The following is an 18,423-nucleotide window of genomic DNA, read 5'->3' as shown; positions in this document are numbered from 1 at the left end:
AAATGGGGTGCCCAGGGTTGAATGATGGCAATTCTCTACGGTTCTCCTTACTATTACCAACGGACACTATGTGTGTGATTTCATTTAGAGCTGCTGTTGATAGGAAATCGGGTGATATTCTGTACCGTGGAAACCACGACTGTCAAGCAGGGGTTAAAACAGCCACATGTAAAATCAGCACTGCGCCCCAAGGCAAGCAGAATCAGCATGCAAGAAGACACCCACATGAAACCCGGAATTTGACACAACTCTGTGAAATTGCCCGTAAGCACGTCTCCCTCAGGACCCCTCCTCCCTTCTTTTCCTTTCTCGCCTCCACGCTCCCCTAGTAATCCCCTCACCTCCAATATTTCTCTAGAGGATTTAAGCTGATAAATAATTACAGCAAACAGAAATTTAAAAGCAGCAATAAAAACAACAGGAAACCCTCACCTAGATTGGGGGAAATCCCAGTTCTCTCCACGCCTTGGTTTTATTTATGTATGACAAAAAGGCCTCTCAATGATCATTTTCAAATCTACATGTTAAATTTCTGAAATTCCTCAAAATGTAGATATGACATTTTAACAAGTCACATGCTTTTAAAAAAATAAGACCTATTCTTTCCAGTACTTTCTTTTCCCAGTTCCCTTATCATTTTCCAAACAGGAAAACTTCTTCTTTTATTTTACCCTTTCGGGGGAATCTTACAAGGCGCGGCAAATGCACACTGCTCACAATGGGAGTGACGAATATGGGTGAGACTTAAACTGTCCTAATCACACTTCAAAGGTTAACTCTTCCCTCCAATAAATCCACATGCTCGTGCCCCTCCTGACATTACTGCTTCATCTGATAAGCCGCTCAGCCAGCAATAAAGCTCTTATGTCCCACTTAAAACGGGAGGTCCTTAGAGCCCCATCTGAACCAAGTCTTGAGACTCTCTACAGGAAGAACAAATCATCCCTCAGAGATGTGAAAGGATATTAAGTGCCTCGATTGTTGGATGTTTGTTTGAGATGGATGAATGTCAAATCTGGAATCAACTCAATGGGCAAGAACCGTCATCCTTCGGCCACACAGGCTGCAGCTGGGAAGAACTTACAAAGTTGATGTACAGGGGTGTATGCTCAACATGAAAGCTGTACCACACCTTGCAAAGACCTCCTTGTCCCACACCAGCCATCTCCCATCGCTGTGACAGGAACAGGACTAAGCCTCCCCAGCCACTGGACGCCAGGATCTGGAACGTGCTGAGCCCCGCCCTGCTTTGCAAGCAGACCTGAGGTGTTCTCTGCAGCCTCAGCTGGACTGCAATCCAGCTTCCGCTTGAAATCAGACTCTACTGAGGAGCTGACCCTGCCTGACTTAATTTGGAACAAGCAGGGAGGGCGGAGCGTGCCTTTTTTTTTTTTTTTTTTTTACCTTCTGTGCTCGGCTTTCTCATTTCTTCCACTCTGATCAGTTTCTTTCTCACTCTGCGAGTGGAGTTGACCAGCTTGTGTAACCTCTTAAACTTCACCGACTCCTCGGTCTCCTCATCTGATTGTTCTCTTGACTGGCAAAGAAACAAAGGAGAATTTCATCAGATCACTGCCCCAAAGCCCTCTGCCCTGGTGGCCCATGGCGGGGGGCAGCCTGGTCTCGTGCCAGCCTGAGCTCCAGCAGCAGTGCAGCTGTGCCTAGGGGGGCACCCTCCAATTGCCGCCCCCCCCCCCTTCAGGAAGCTGCACACACCACCTCAGGGCCTCATGCCATGGAGACCTTGGCCCCGGGCGCCAGGACACACCCCGGGGCCCTGGACTGGCATGGGTCATGTCTGTATCAGCAGCTGCCCAGGCCTCCTTTAGAAGAACTTGGAAAGGGCGCCCTCTGCCAGGCTGGCCTGGTCATTCCAGCCCCCCTGCTGTGCAGTTTGGGCCTGGCTCTCATCTGTCTGGCCCATCACGACTGCTTAACGTGGTCATCAGCTACTCCTCCAAACCCAAGTTCTGTTGACTTGTTCCAGGCCCCCCCCCCCCCCCCCGCCAAATCAAAAACAGCAGGGCAGGAAAAGGGAAGAGAGGCAAAAAGCCGCCTTCCGTGCCACTCGCCAGGCGCGCCTGCCACACCTCAGCCATGCCTTCCGCCTCTCCCGGCTCCTTCTGAGCGCTCACGAAGGGCGAGCCTGAGGACAGACCCCGCATTCCTCTGTGAGGGACAAGGGAAAAAGCTGACCTTTTCAGCCATACAGTACACTGCATATTCCCCAGCATCCCATTTCATTTTTGCAGTGATTCAAGTATGCTCAACCCAGCTGTTTTCCCTCAAGTATCAAACATTACAGAGAGAAAAAAAAATCTCTCCACAGCAGTGACCCCAGTGAAAACAATCCTTTCCTTGTGAACAAAATGAGGTTTTCGGTTCCAAGTCAGCTTGAGCATTCAATATGCAGCTTCCTCTGTTTTATCTGCTCAAAATGTGAAAAAGCAAAAGCAATCTGGGGCTCCAGGGGCCATGCTGCCTGGGCCGGGGGCTCTGGGGTTCCCGGGAGCGCAGGGCTGGCGGGAGCGTGCGGCCTCCACGCACCCAGGGCAGCCCGCCAGCCGCCCTAACCCATCCCACACGGCCTGGCAACACCCTTCTCTCCATTTCCTCAAAGCTAGTTCACAGAAATAGTAAGGGCAGAAATGCCTCCTATAAACAACACAAAGCAAAACAAAATCCACCCCTCTGAACAACGGGCTTAATAGGAAGCTATTGCCACTCCCCCACCCCACACACACAAGAAATCGACAATAGAACAGGTACACGAGGGTTAGCAGAGAACAGTGGTTCGAGGGTAAAGAAGGTGGAGATTCCATGAATTAAATGGTGCAGCATGTTGCGAGTCCACAAATATTTCTGTAGCACTGTGGCGCTACGTAAGGCATAATACAACCCATTTCCTGGCCTCTGTCCTCACCCTGGAGCTCCCAGCATAGGGCCATTGTACTTTCTGACTGCAGGACTATAAGCAAACCATTCACCCACTGAAGAAAAATTATGATAACCCAGAAATGGCAAGTCATCTGGACAGGGGTGATTTCTCCGGCTTCCCTTCCGTGAACTGTATTCAATTTTTCAAAAATTCCTTGATGAGATGTTGCATCTCCATTTCAGAATTAAAGTGAACTACTGCTTAGCTGAGCATAAAGAAGAGAAATGGAACCACATGCTGGCAATGAGGTTTAACCTGTTTGGTCTAAAACTTTACAATGTAAACAATTAAAATGAAACAGGAAGTAGAGCTTCTGATACCTAATGGTATTGTTTGGTTTGAATTTCATTTTTATTTGGTTTAACTGTCAATATGTGATGAAAATGGTCAGAGCGGTCAACCAGAGCAATGAGAACTGGGTGAGCCTCATTCTGGGTAATCAGCACCCGAGCAAAACCATAGTGCATGGAATTACACAGAAACATCTAAAATATTATGCCTTCTTGATGGCTCTCAAAAGCTAAGCAATTCTAACAGAAGGAGAATCAACATTATAGGGGACAAACCTAGACAAACCTAGAATATGTATGTAACTGTCACATTAAAAAATTCTGAAGTAAAAATAAATAAATAAATAAATAAGAAGTCAAATGAAAAATGCAGTGAGCACAGGTTGTTTATAATCAAGACACAGGAAGCTATATTAGAGAATGAGTATCAGTAGAGTGTGTGTGTGTGTGTGTGTGTGTGTGTGTGTGTGTGTGTGTGTGTATCTTGTACCTGGTCTGGGGGTTGTTACTGCTGCAGGCTGGGGGTGAGGAGGGGGCTGTGTGTGGCTGTGCATACCACAAAGACGAATCATATGTAGGAAACATGCCACCTGAGGGAACTTTTGAGGAAGAAATGAAGTAGTTAAACCAGTACAACAGAATTAAAAGCAAAGATCCCCTCCCCAAGTCCTACTTTCCTCTGTCCTGATTCAGCATGGTGAAAAATAACATATTCCAGGTACTTGTTTAATTGCTTTCATATGTTCCATCTACTTTTGAGAAATAGGAGCTCTTTAGAACTTTGAACTAGCTTTTTAAAATTTTCTTAAAAAAAAAAAAACACGAAGATTTTGGGGGTGTTTGCCACTGACAAATCACAAATCAGAGCAACCAGTAACTTTTCATTATCATGGTTTGGACACTAAACAAGGCAGATGGAGCACAATGTATATGAAGAAAAATATAAGAGAAAACCGAAGTCAATCAAGATATATCCTCCCTTGAATCAGCCTATAAGTCACTGGAGTTGAACAGGTGTAGCCCAAGGTTGCTTTTTATTGATAGAGAGGTGTTGACTTCTCACTTCCTTCTGAGTCCAGAGGAAAAGGAGTTGTGAAATATTTGCCTTTAAAAAATTCTCTCCAGCTGTTTTAACATAGAGCCTCTGTAAAAGGCTTGCATTTCTTCTGAACTGGGGACTAAAGCTTAAATTCCTCATTTCATGTTACTCCTTTTAAATAAGTACACACCACTTCCCAAATACCGAAAATAACTTGTCATGTCTTGTTTTTAATATTTTATTTATTTATTTGAGAGACAGAGACAGCAAGAGAGAACTGAGTGGGAAGGAGGGTGAGAAGCAGATTCCCCGTTAAGCAGGGAGACCGACTTGGGGCTTGATCCCGGGACTCTGGGATAATGACCTGAGCCGAGGGAGGATGCTTAACTCACTGAGCCACCCAGGTGTCCCTTGTCATGTCTTTTTATTCAGAAATTACACCTGCAGAGATGACGGTGTAAGAATTTAAAAATAACTATTTAATTAAGAAGAGTGTGTGTGAGATCTTCACACCTGGAGGAACTTTGGTAAAAGATGAAGGAAATCTGCATTACATATAAAATGGTTGATTCCAAGAAATAGACTCCTAGAATTAAACAGAACTACTAGGAAATGGGTTTTAAATAAACTCAAGTGAAGAAATACCTATGTTTATGCACGTTGTAACAAGACATGGTATCTCCTCCTCTCCCTGTCCTGCCCCAGGTCAGAAGACAAAAGTAAACTTTAATTTGATCATCGTGTAAATGAGAAGGTGAAAACTAAATCATCTGTAGAAAACTCCCCACCTCTAAACTCGAGTCGTAAAAGGCCATTAACGTATTCCACCGAAGGATGTGGAAAAAAGTGGATTTACATTATGGCAAATAGAAACACTGGATTTCCAGCCTCTCTCTGGCAGATTTTTCCACCAGAAACCCCATATGGCTCAACTTTTAATTACTTTGGCTAATGCTATATGTAGTAATTCTGTGGTGAATGCTTAAGTGTTTCATTTCTGGTTTCCATGGCAACATGACATCAGATTGCAGACAGCTGGCTCCACAGTTTTAAACCATAACAAATTGACCAAGCCAAGGCACAAAACTATGGCCGCTTTAAAGAGATAGTACACCGTTTGCCTGCCAGGGTGCTGAAGCAGGAACCTATGGGGCCCACTTGGCAGGCGAAGGAGGGTGGAGCCTCCTTCCTTCTCAGCTTCTTTTGGAACATGTGCGTCCTTGACACATCTGCAATGTTCTAATAGGAAAGACATGGAGCCAGCGTGGAGAACTTTTCATAAAGCAGCTACATGAAGGATCATCAGGAAGAAGGAGCACAATTAATAGCATCTGTAGATAGCAAATGAAAAGCATCCCCTCACTCTCAAGCCTGTTCACTGAACGTCAGTAACAGATACTTCACTGGACCCAGTTAAAAAAAACAAACAAACAACAAAAAACATTTCTTGCAACTATGACACGCTGTGAAAAACGCTTTCCAAAAGCCACAGAGCACGGTCCTGCAGGCAGAGGAGCACTGTTCCATAATAGAAGTCAAACTGAACTTGCAAAGAGCAACCAGAACCCTTTCGGGGACTGCTCGAGACCACGCTGGGCACAGGATAACGTACAACTTTGCCTTTTGCAGAAATACACTCCGCTTGCTTCCCCAGCTCCAAACACTCAGCACACTGTCCCAATTAACAGCCAGACTTAAGTCCGTGTATGTGCCCTGCAGCCACACACATAATACTATGAGATATTTAAGTATTCCTGAACCTATCCTGAAACTGGAAACGAATTTGCTTATGAAATTCACACAACGGCTCCTGGTTAACCGGGTGCATAACCAGACACAGATGCTTCCACTTCCCAGATCCGTACTGTCAGTGGCATGAAGCTTAAGGGAAGGAAAGGAAGCCGACCGATCATGCAAGCCTGTCTGCAGTCAAGCGCTCCACACCGAAAGCCTCCACGGTTGACAGCTGAGCTCCAACCACGCACACTCAATCTCTTGAGAGTCGTTTCATTCTCAAGAAAGAATATTCATTCCTCTCCCCGCAAGGCTACATCTTCGTCTTGGGTGAGCATGCTAGGAAAAGAGTGCTCAGGGTTACACAGCAGGGAAGGAGAGAAGGACCCATCTTCAAGAATGTGCATAGAAAAGAGGAAAGCCATCAGAGCCAGGAGCACCCGAAAAGCCTCTCCCTGCAGTGACAGCAAGCGCGTTTTCCCCCTCGCGGGGAACGCAGCCGGCGGACTTACCGGCTTCGGCATGGAGCAGGCGTGCGGGGGACGCGGAGCTCGGCACCCCCGCCCCCTCCCCGCGGACAGCGGCTTCACTGTGGCTCCGTCAGCTCTGTAATCTCAGAGTGAGCGTGAGGCACTCCTCAAACATGTTCCTTTGGAGTTACATGATCGGACAGGCTCCACCAGCACAGATTAGTATCCGAAGGAGGGAAAAGGGAAGACACTGGATTCAATTAGCTGCTTTCTGCCTGCCGTCTGATTCCCCGCTTCCCTGCTAACTGCATAACTTGTAAGAAAGGCATAAGTCATCGGCTCTAAGCAAATCTCCTATTCACCACCAGGAAAAAAGGGAGTGTTGTACGTGGCAAACAATCCCTGTTTTCACTGACGAAGGCTCCCTGACCTCCCGCTGGCCTCCAGTTCCTTAATTACTGTCTATGGAATTCCAGAGAGAGAGAGAAAAAGAACGCGGGAATCTGAGCAAATCCGGGACAAGGACGAATGCTCACAAGTGACTGAACTTAAAAAAGATTCTCTTTCGCAGATACTCTTCCAAACACCCTCTGAAGGGAGTAGTCTCAATTGAAAATAGACACCTTCCAATGGCTATTTTTGACACTGCTGAATTAAAACTTGTGATTTTGGTTTTCTCCTGGAGTTGTCACTCCCCACTCCTTTTTTATTTTTCTATTTAAACTACTCAAGTAAATGCAGGATATTGTCTGTCCAGTGATGCTTCTAAAACTGTCTTACCAAATTGTTTCAATGATCACCTCAGAGCAGCTGAGTTCTCTTACATTCTAGAAATGTGTGCACAGGGCCTGGGTCACAAGATGATCACTTCACTTTCACAGGGATGTCTGGTGAGCCACGGACACATGCTCTTACTGAAACAGAATGTCACCTAACGTCTACGGCCATACCACCCTGAACGCGCCCGATCTCGTCAGAATATCACCTAACAAGACAGGACTGAAAACCTGCATGAAGTCTCCAAGGCACAGGGTGCAAGTCCTGTCAGGATTTCAGGAGTAAAGTCATGCAGTCGGGTGAGTCACGTGTTCCCGCTGAGCGACCTGAGCTGCTCAGTCCTAGGTGCCTCTCTCCTCATGTGGGCCTTTATTTATGTACGATGCAAAGTTGCCTCTCTTGGTAGGACATCACCACACACACACACACACACACACACACACAATTTTTACCAGGCAGAGGTCCCAGGCTGTGCCACAGAGCACCAGAGCCCCATCCCCTTTTCCTAGGCCCTACTGGCATCTCTCACTCTTCAGCAAGAACTGCATGAATTCCCCTCTCCCCCAATTTTCTTTTCTTCCCCAGAAGTGTCTCCCGCTGCTCCTAACAGACTTTTCTATTGTTTCTCTCCACAAGGGTGTGCTACACCTTCCCAATGCTGCCTATTCTGCCAATCCGCTCCCCTACACCTTCTCTGGTTTCATATAGACTCCCTTCACCCCCTGCCTTCTGGGGACCCACATGTGCCCCAAACGGTGGCAGGTGCTTTTCTGACATTAATCTTCCAACACCCCTATTTACTGCATGCTCACACTTTCTAGGCACTGTGCTAGTATTGACACATTTGACCTAATTTCACACACAGTAAATGGCAGACACAGAATGTGAAACTTCATGGTTTTGCTCCCAGATCCCCCAACCTGCATGGGCACTTTCTTCACCCAAGACCGCCAACCACAGTGGACGCGACGTTACTCTTAGAGTTCCTTAAAACTGTCAGAAGAAGTCCTTGGTTGAATTTCCTGGTTACTTGATTCAAACGAAGAAAACATATTATGCCCCAATGGGAGTCGGGTAAAAGGAAGAGGAAAGCCAAAAGCCTTTGGAGCTGGAACAACCTGGGTTTCAATTTCCAAGTCCTTCAGTGAATCACTTCACTTCTATGGGTCTTGGTAGTCCTCTATGCAAATTTCATCTGATAACATTAATCTTGAAGCGCTGTTTTAAAAATTGTGTCTGTACAGTCCAGTGGAACTCAGTAAGCGCTTGTTACAGCTGTGGTCTATTACTGATGGGAATTCAAGCAAGACCTACTTTACTGCTTAGAAACTGCTGTTCCAGGTGCTGTGTACATAGCAAAGGCAAAGAAAAGATGTGAAAGCTAATGACAGGGCCAACATCTGAGGCTGGGTCTGAACAGGTTATTTATTTTTTAAAGGGTTTATTTATTTATTTGACAGAGTGAGAGAGGGAGAGAGGGCACAAGTAGGGGGAGCAGCAGAGGCAGAGGGAGAAGCAGACTTCTGGCTGAGCAGGGAGCCGAGTGCAGGACTCGATCCCAGGACCCCGAGATCATAACCCGAGCTGAAGGAAGAGGCTTAACTGAATGAGCCACCCAGGTGCCCCGAACAGATTGTTTAGGTGCAGAGAAGATTTTGAGCAGAATTAGGAGCCGGAACTCTGGAATCTGGCACAGCCAGACTCAGGTCCCTCTTATGCCACTTGTGAACTGTGTGTGTCTTAATTTCTCTCATTTATAAGACAGGGCGTGATAAGCCTCCCAGAACACTTGAGAAGGTAAAAAGAGACCTTGAATTTGAGGCCTAAAGCCTGGTGGGCAATGGTGTCAGTGCGAGATGCACGAGAAGCCAGGCACTGGCTGCCCCAGGTTCTGTGAGGAGCTTGGGGGAGAGACCCCTCCCTCTAAGCCCATCATTCCCAGGCCCATCTGCGGTATCTGAGTAAACTCTGGGATACGTGAAGGACTAGGCTGGGCCAGGCCACCCTGGGAAGCCTCCTGGTGGAGGGCAGTTGGAAACCAGGGAATACACTTTATGAAGAAGGGACATCGCTGGTCGTGTTTGCTGGGTAGTGGGCTTGAACTTAACACACAAGAAGTGTGCAAATTTGTGGAGGACAGGTTTGAGCATCTGACGGCTACTCTAAGGAACTGCTGGTTAGGTCCTCAGAGTAAAGTCCAAATGCCTTATTGTGGAGTGTAGGACTTTGCATGGTTAGAGTCCTGTCCTGCTTTCTGGTTTCTGTGTGTGTCTCTATGCAGATACTACGTGGAAAGGCCTCTCGGAGCATCTGGTTCTCATCCTTTGACTTCCTCAGAGCACCTTCAAGTACTCTTCTCTCTCATTTGCCTGCACACCTTTGCACTGGTGGATTCCTTTTTTGGGAACATCTCTGCTCATCCAATCTACTCTTCTAGCTCCTACTCATCCTTCAACATTCAGTCCCTGTGTCACATCCCCAGGAAAGCCCTCCTGGCCTTCCTCTTCATCTTCCTTATGCTGTGTGGTTTCAGGGCACACACAGTCATAGGACTCGACCCAGAATATGGTTATCTCTGCATAACTCCATCCTTCACTAAACTTCATGAAGACAATGGGCACTGGGCTACTCGTTTCTGTGACTGTATTTCAATAATGTTTATTTCTGGTTATATGTGATATACTTTTAATTAGAAAATGTGGAAAATTCAGATACAGAAGAAGGAGAAAAAGAAATCACTTACACCCTCTCACACTCAGATAGAAAAGATCAGTTGGTTAAGCGTCTGCCTTTGGCTCTAGTCATGACCTCAGGGTCCTGGGATCGAGTCCCGCATCAGGCTCCTTGCTCAGTGGGTAGCCTGCTTCTCCCTTGGCCTGCTGCTCCTTCTGCTTGTGCTCTCTCTCTCTGACAAATAAAATCTTAAAAAAAAATACTTGTATTTTGGCTTATACCCCCCCCTTTTTCTCACCCCCCCCCCCCCCCCACACACACGTGCCTGTGTGCCCCCCCCCCCCACTAGACACCCTTAGATTTCTATGTTTGTTTTGTGTTGTGTTTACAAAAAAGGATGACTCTGTGATCTTCAGCTGTTTCACCTCCCACACTCACAGTCTCCCACACTCACAGTCACTCTCTGGGTCCCCAGAGCCAGCCTCACATGAACACAGAGTATGTAGAAACAAGTGCCTACTGACAGCCATGACCCTCTTTGAGCTGCACCACTGCCTCTAAAGGTTTCTCTCATAGAGAAACCTTGGAGCTCTCAATGGATACTGTTCAAACTGTTTTAAAAATCTGCTTTTTCTATTAATATGTTTTGAACATTTTCTCATGTCAACAAATGTCCAACAAATAAAATACAAAATAGTCACGATTCATTAGTATTCACAGAAGCCAGCCATGATTTTCTTACCGCCCTGAATCAATGGACATAGGCATGTTTCCAATTTTGCAATATCATAAACAACACTCCAATGAAGAGTCTGTTGTAAAATTTCTAACACATCTAACACATTCTTCTTTTTAGAAAAAAAAAAAACACGATAGATTATGGAATTTCTGGGTGAAAAAAAGCACATAGCTTTAAATCCTTTAATATCTATATTAACACTTTTCACAGGAGAAACACCGTACACTATATTATTTTTAAACCTCATAAGTAGTATAAAGAGTGGTTCAGGGGTGCCTGGGTGGTTCAGTCAGTTAAGTGTCCACTTGATTTCGGCTCAGGTCGTGATCTCAGGGTCTTGAGATCAAGCCCCGTGTCCGGCTCCTCACTCAGCTGGGAATCTGCTTGGGATTCTCTCCCTCTCCCTCTGCTCTCCCCCAAACTTTTGTGTGCGTGCTAAATAAATAAATAAATAACATCTTAGGTGGGGAGAAAAGAGTGCCACTTCCTCACACAATGGCCAACACTGAGCATTACAATATTCTTTTACACTGAGACAATTAAAATAGGACCTGGGTTTGTGATAAACAGGTATTTCCTGGTTGAAATCAATGGACAGACGCACGGATTCAAGGTGTAAGGAAGAGCAAGGAACCGAAATAGGAGTGAGCCACCTCCACCTGGGCCTGCAAAGATTCTAATCTAGATGCCTGGGGGCAGAGAGAGCCCCCAGAGATTTGATAAGCACAAGCAGCTGTGATAGATGTGAAGAAGAACAAAGACGCACATTCAGAAGTGGGAGAACTCACCTTTGGCTGGGGAAACTGAGGCATGCTTCACTAAGGGGAGGGGCACCTCCATGAGTGTGGAGGGCATTTCTGGGCTCCTTCAGGATGCCAAAAGGCCAGTGTTTAGATAGCCCTGAGGCTCACTTCTTTGTTCCCCTGACCTTAGATGCCTGCCTTTTTGGACAGGCAAAGAGAGATCCTGCTCCGGGGGCTACTGCCGCCCTGCTAAGCAGCATGTGACACAAAGGAGCAGCAGCTTTCCGGCCCTCCTCCTCTCCAAGCTTGATTTCATCATCCTCCAACATGCCTCATTAGCCTCCGCTGGTCCAAAAGTGATGCCTTCAAGGTCACTCCCTACCTCAGGGGCAGCACACTGGCTCTGGCTAGGGGACGTTCCAGACCAGCGCCGAGGACTATCATCGGTGACCGGCTCATGGCAGGGGTCTTCCAGGTCCAGCTATCCGTTTAATGTGTTTTCGTCGTGTTTACGAAAAAAATTAGTCTCAGTTGCCAAAGAAGTCAGAATTACATTTTGAAGTGTTTATGAGTTGTCAGAGTAACTACAGACAATATGAAACACATTGTGGGTTTTTTTTTTTTTTAATTTCACAAAGGAATCAGGGAAGGACTCATCTGTTTAGTAAGAAATATTTTGCTCATTAGCTGGTGACATCATTGCCCTCTGAAATTAGGAGATTTTTGTCAGCATATGGACAAAACGAGGAGATTCCATTCTTCTCCCAGAGGTGCAGTATAATACTGAAATAATTTCTCTGGCAGTTTCAAAATTAACTAGTTGTCGCCAGATTTGAAGAAAGAAGAGGAAGAGGAGAATATAATTATATGATACTTTTATTTGTAAAAAGTATGTGAGAATTTGAGGTAATAATACAGTCCCCCAGGGGCAAAGGCTTGTCAGCACTTAATTCATTTAAGAAACTGTTTAAAGAACCAACTAAAAACCAAAGAAATAGCAAATGGCTGCTACATTCCACAGTAAGTTCTATTCTTTTTCTTAAACTCCTGAACTTTGCATTTTTAAAAAATCAGCCCCAAATAAAGTTGCTGATTTCCCCACAGGAGGAGGGACGAAACAGGACTCTAGGGTCCATAACTAAGCATCCCAGACTGGGATGACAGGACAGCCCAGCCCTCCCGACTCTCAAGTTGCCACGGAGCAGAGAGAATGCTTCTCCTTCTCCCCAAAGGGGTTGACAGGGATGAGAAAGATACACGGAGGAAGGAGAAGTGAATTCTCCCTTTACTCTGTAGATGTCTGGAAGATTTTTCTGCCAGAGGTTTTATCACCCTGCCCATAGGCCAGAGAACCCCACTGCTCACATAAATTAGCTGAGTTAAGGTAACAAAGACATGATGGGAAGCACTCAAGAGCTCTCCAGGTCCCTCTGTTAAGAGTGGGGTAGTGTTACCCAAAGCCACTCTATGGTGCCAAGCACAGTGAAGACCAAAGCAAAACACCAAACCCACTCGTTCTCAAGTGCATTCAGTTCTCACATAGCCTGTGCCATGGAAAAAGGATGATTCAGAACAGAACTGCCAAGTAGGGCAATTACATATGTGTTTGAGGCTCTAGTTTCTGGAGCCGATAGAAGTTTTCATCCCAAAAGCGGTAAGTGTCCTAAGGGACTGGGTGGTGTTTGCAAAGTCACATTACTTTCATGGCATCTGAGACAGACTGATTCATGGATCAGGCACGACGGCTTCTTGGACAGGGCTGCCAAACAAACTTGTCCAGGCATATGATGATGGGAAATTATAGAAAATTGACAGAAAATAGAGAAAACTGCCTATATGGCAATGGAGGGGAGGTACAGACACCAAGTTTGATCCTTAACAAATCTTAGGCTATAGATCAGCACAATTGTCTCTTGTAGTCACAAGCCGACAGGCCAATTTTACCTCATAGGGTCATGAGCTATGATCTTAACATAATTACCCTTATATCTGTTAGAACAAATAATAAGCAAACTTATTTCAATTGAATTGCTTCAATAAGCAAATTTACTTCCAAATTGAAGAAATCAAGGCTGAATCCTTAGAAAAGAATCATTCGGAGCTAGAAATGTTGTTTGTGGTCCTCTCCTTGGCTATCAGGTCATGATGATTGCTGAAAACCAGACCACAGAATATCCTTCCCACAACAACTAATAAAATAAGCAACAGCCTCCAAAAAGCAAAATTACTAAAAACTAGCAAAATATTCCACCAAGAGCACCCAAACAAGGAAATGTATATAATCTAATATATTAAGCTTTAAAACTTCATGGCGGGGCTCCTGGGTGGCTCAGTGGATTAATCGTCTGCCTTTGGCTCAGCTCATGATCCCAGGGTCCTGGGATCGGTTCCATATTGGGCTCTTTGCTTAGCGGGGAGCCTCCTTCTCCCTCTTCCTCTGCCTGCCGCTCCCCCTGCTTGTGTTCTCTTTCTCTCTCTAATAAATAAATAAAGTCTTAGAATAAAATAAAATTCATGGTCGAGGGAGGAAACAAATTTCTGAAGACCAAAAGAAAAGGCCTCACTACTCTAAAAGCTACATCGGTAGGAATCTTGAGAATTATTCCATGGAATTTCCAATCTTGAAGGAATTTAAATTCTGTCGCTCTCTTTTTTTAAATTTTTTGGATCTAGGACCAATGGAAATTGCTTCAAGGAGACTTATGAGTGAAAGGATGAAAAGTTAGTAGTAAGGCTGATTCTGAGTGAAATAAAGCCTCTTAGAAATTCACTAGAATTGGGGGGGGAGAAATTCACCAGAATTGGAAAAATGAATTAAAGGCAGACTATACGTGGCCTACCTATTTCCCCACACCATCTAGCATGAACTGTGGTGCAGCATGTTTAACACAATCTTGGGAGAGAGATGGCGGAGTCCAGGTATGCTAGCAAAGACCACACTCCCCCTCAGGGTGGGTATCCCTATGTCTTGGGCCATTACATCAGACTATAGCAACAACAAACATGAATGGACCACAAAACAAAGCCCTCAACTGTAGCCTGGAAGAAGAAAAACAATCTCTTGTCAGACAGCATGACAAACAGGTCAAAAAGTGACCTTCATTATATCAGCATGTGCAGAAAATCCGACCTGAGCTAGCCGGGTATGATCGAGGTGAAAGGAAATGTACAATGACCATTCAAACTTACGAGCCGGGGTAAAAAAAGAGAGAGAAAAAGCATGGGAGAACATAAAGATCCCATCTTTTGATCCCATCTCTCTATCAGATGAAAATACAACTCAAGGAGCAGGAAGAAATTCTAACAGTTACTTCACACTATAAAATAATTTAATAAGAACATGAAGTCAGTTAAGGAGACTTCAAAGACAAGATGAAAAACATTAATGATGTTAATTTAAGAAAATTGTAGTCTGGGGGCGCCTGGGTGGCTCAGTGGGTTAAGCTGAGGCCTTCGGCTCAGGTCATGATCTCCGGGTCCTGGGATCGAGTCCCACATTGGGCTCTCTGCTTGGCAGGGAGCCTGCTTCCCTCTCTCTCTCTCTCTCTGCCTGCCTCTCTGCCTACTTGTGGTCTCTGTCAAATAAATAAATAAAAAATCTTAAAAAAAAAAAAAGAAAGAAAATTGTAGTCTGAAGGAAAGAGAGGACCCAAACAACCTATTGCAGAACCAATTTTTAAGTAAGAAGGAACAAAGAACTAGGATCTATACCCCAGAGGTCCAAGTACTGATACAGAGAAAAGCTGTATCATTTAAATCCGTCTCCTCCTATGCTCCAGGTTCTAAGATTTCCCCAGCTCTTCTCGGAAGCTTGAGCCCTGCTGCTATCTCTACCTGACACATGCTTCTCTCTCTTCTCTGGCGAGCTCTCACCTGGCTTCAGTTTCTCTGGGAAGGCTTCTCACGCTTTCCTCACTAGCGCTTAATGGACTTTGTGTGTATACTTAATGCACTAGGTAGAAATACTCCAATTAAATCCTCATCGGTGCTGTCTCCTTGTCTGTCTGTTCCTGCCAAATACAAATCCCTGTGTATGGGGCCTGGCGCGTAGTAGGGACTCAGTAATGTGTGCACAATGAAGGAGTCAAAGAAATGCTCATGGCGGTGTTCTTTCACCTACACTCTGGGTCAAAGTGCAGGTAAGAACTTCTTTTAGGAACTAATTATACAATGCTATCAGCCTTATACCAGTAATGGTACAATTGGTAAGGGATGACAGAAGGTATGTGATACAAAGGGAGAGGAACAAGGGACAAGAAGAAGAGAATCAAGGGATGTTTCGACAGACTTTATTCTGAAAACAGAATTTGAATTAGAAGTTGGTTGTATCAAAATATTGCTATCCAAAAGAGTGTCATTGTTTGATGACTGGCTATAGGGCTAAGAATTTTATTTTTTTTAAGATTTATTATTTTAGAGAGAGAGTGAGCAGGGGGAGGGGCAGAGGGAGAGGGATAGAGAGACTCCTCAAGCCGACTCCCCACTGAGCAGGGAGCCTGATCTCGGGCTCCATCCCAGGATTCCAAGATCATGACCTCAGTCAAAAATCAAAATTTGGACACTTATCCCAGTCCTGGGTGGACTGGGCCACCTAGGTGCCCCACGAGTTTTGATAAAACAGGTAACTAGTAACTTAAGATTCAAATGGACTTGAACAAAGTGATGGGCAGCTTACGACCTACATCAGTTGGCTTGGGCTACAGGTGGCCCTTGGTCTAGCTCCTACTCTCAAACTACAGTGAGGGCTGGGATCTTCCTAACCCACCCATTATATAAGATCTGGCACTAGGGCAAACAATTCAAGGAGGAATTAACATGTGATAAATCTCATTTAATAAGTGATGGACATTCTCTCTTACCCCAATCTCCTGGAGGTTACTTCCAAAAGCAAAACAAAAACTGTTGTTGCAAATCTAAATGCCAATCCTTAACCCAGATTCCACTACAAATATCTTCACTTTGATGCGATCAGCTGGCAGGGGAAATGTGGTACATCCTGTCTGGTATTCAGGTATTGGGTTGGACAAATAAATCTGCCACTTTTATATGCCAAAAGCTAGTAACTCCAGTTTCCCCCTGACTCAACCAAATAAAAGAAACAACACAACAGAATGTATCCAAAAGCAACCTTAAATTTTTTAAATGTTAAAAATAGGTTCCCTCAGCTTATGCAGTACCTGGTTATTTTGTCACTATTTTATTTTTTTCCCACGGGGCCCCTGATACCCTTCAGCAGCCTCAACTCTCTGTAACCCTACAGACCGGTAAAGAGAGAGATGTGCCAGGTCAGTCCACTGGGTACAAAGAGCAACATCTGCAGTGACTTCCGGGCGGCCATGAGCGAGCTCTCCACCACGACCAGCCGGAAGCCCACACCCACACGCTCAGCGAGTCCCCCTCAGCACGGCCAGGCCCTAGGTAATTTCCCTACAATTAACTGCTTATTCTCCCCAAATGCTAATCACAAAGCACAACATGATCACTGAAATTATATCTCACCCAGCCCTACACCCACTCACAGAATAACACCTTCTGAAACAGAAGACAAACTGATTGTGTGTTTGCTAAAAAGCACAGCTAAGCTAACACAGGCTGGCTGCACGCAGCTTGTTTTCACAGCTCTAGCAGATCTGCTGTGATATGTGCGCATTTGCGGGCATGTTAATGACATAGCCAAAAAAATAGCACTTTCATGGGAACTCAAGTATTTTAAGAGTAACGGTTAACGGAAAGGTAAAAGATCTAAATATGAAGTAATAGAAACTGGCATTCACTGGGTATTTACTTGGTGCCATTTAATTCTTGCAACACCTGTTCGGCGTAGGTATACTTGTCCCTGCTTTTCCAGATGAGAAAGGAGGCACAGATTGATGAGACAACTTTCCCACAGAGGCAGCGATAATGGGGGGTGGGAAGCGGGTAGAGCCGGACCTGAACCCAAAGGCTGCGTCCCAGTTAACTGGCCCCTCCCCTCAGAATGCTGGGCAAGGGCAAGCACCCAGCTTTCCCGGGGGCAGAGCCTGCTTCCGGGCTAACTTTGTTTAGAGAGGATGATCTTCAGGCGCTCCCAGAAAATGTATGCCTCAAACTTTGGCCTCCGTCCCAGGGAGAAGGCTGGGGACGAGAGGGTGGTGTGGAATTAATGACAAAGAGTCATCTAAACAACAGTTCTCGGTCAGCTTACATGCAATTAGGGCAAAATTCATCTTTCTCAAGAGACTTCACTATGCGTGTTGTTCCAATGGTCTGATTTTCTTTGTCTCCTGGACTCACCACAAGCTGCAGGTCTCAAGAATCATCCCTTTTACCCTTCTAAAGGGAATTTTAATATGTCTCTGTTTTATTTGCACTTTAGTTTCAAAAGCACTTTTGTTGAAATTAAGAGTAATGTTTCTTCCTGTACCTTCCCACCCAGCCAAATAAAAAAGAAATTTACAGAAAGTACCTATAAAAGTCTGAATAATCATCTCAAGGCTGCAAGTATGCATTAAAAGACCAGAATCAATAAAAGTTATTTTTAACATAGTTAACATTTAGAAAGACTTAAAAAAGTGGTTGTTATTCTGGCACTATGTCATAGAAGGAATTGCTGACATCTGTCCCAGGGACACAGGGTATACATGGCATACCTCTGGCAAATCATCGGTGGCCATATTTCTCTTTCTCTTGGTCATATCACAAGTCAAACGAGTAAGGCTCTTGGGTTTAAGAAATAAGGAGCTGAAGCACACATCCACCGATCCCGTCTTCCAGCCCAGTTAATACAACCATTAAAGCTTCAATGAGCAGAACCATCTTCCAGCCCCAAATCAAGTTACCTTGCCAATTAGAATTCTATTAAGCTGAAACCCATATATGAAGAATCATGAAAAAAAAATTCTCCAGGAAAAGAGATACAAAGAAAAAAATGCAAACACTATTAAAAGCAAACAGTTTAGGGGTGCCTGGGGTGGCTCAGTTGGTTGGGTGTCCGACTCTTGATTTTGGTACAGGTCATGATCTCAGGGTCGTGAGACTGAG

At 45.0% G+C, this 18,423-nt stretch overlaps 1 protein-coding gene across 1 annotated transcript in view; it reads right to left on the bottom strand.

Annotated features, from left to right (window-relative positions):
* The window catches only part of LOC111147785 (SAM and SH3 domain containing 1), a 206,007-nt gene that overhangs the window by 39,109 nt on the left and 148,475 nt on the right, over positions 1-18,423 (bottom strand). The window contains 1 exon segment of the mRNA XM_022504015.1: positions 1,405-1,537. Within this exon segment, the coding sequence (XP_022359723.1) occupies positions 1,405-1,537 (133 nt within the window).

Source organism: Enhydra lutris, unplaced genomic scaffold (assembly GCF_002288905.1).
Source record: "Enhydra lutris kenyoni isolate GAN:26980312 unplaced genomic scaffold, ASM228890v2 scaffoldscaffold17, whole genome shotgun sequence".
Taxonomy (NCBI): domain Eukaryota; kingdom Metazoa; phylum Chordata; class Mammalia; order Carnivora; family Mustelidae; genus Enhydra; species Enhydra lutris.
This window is presented reverse-complemented; position numbering and strand designations above follow the sequence as displayed.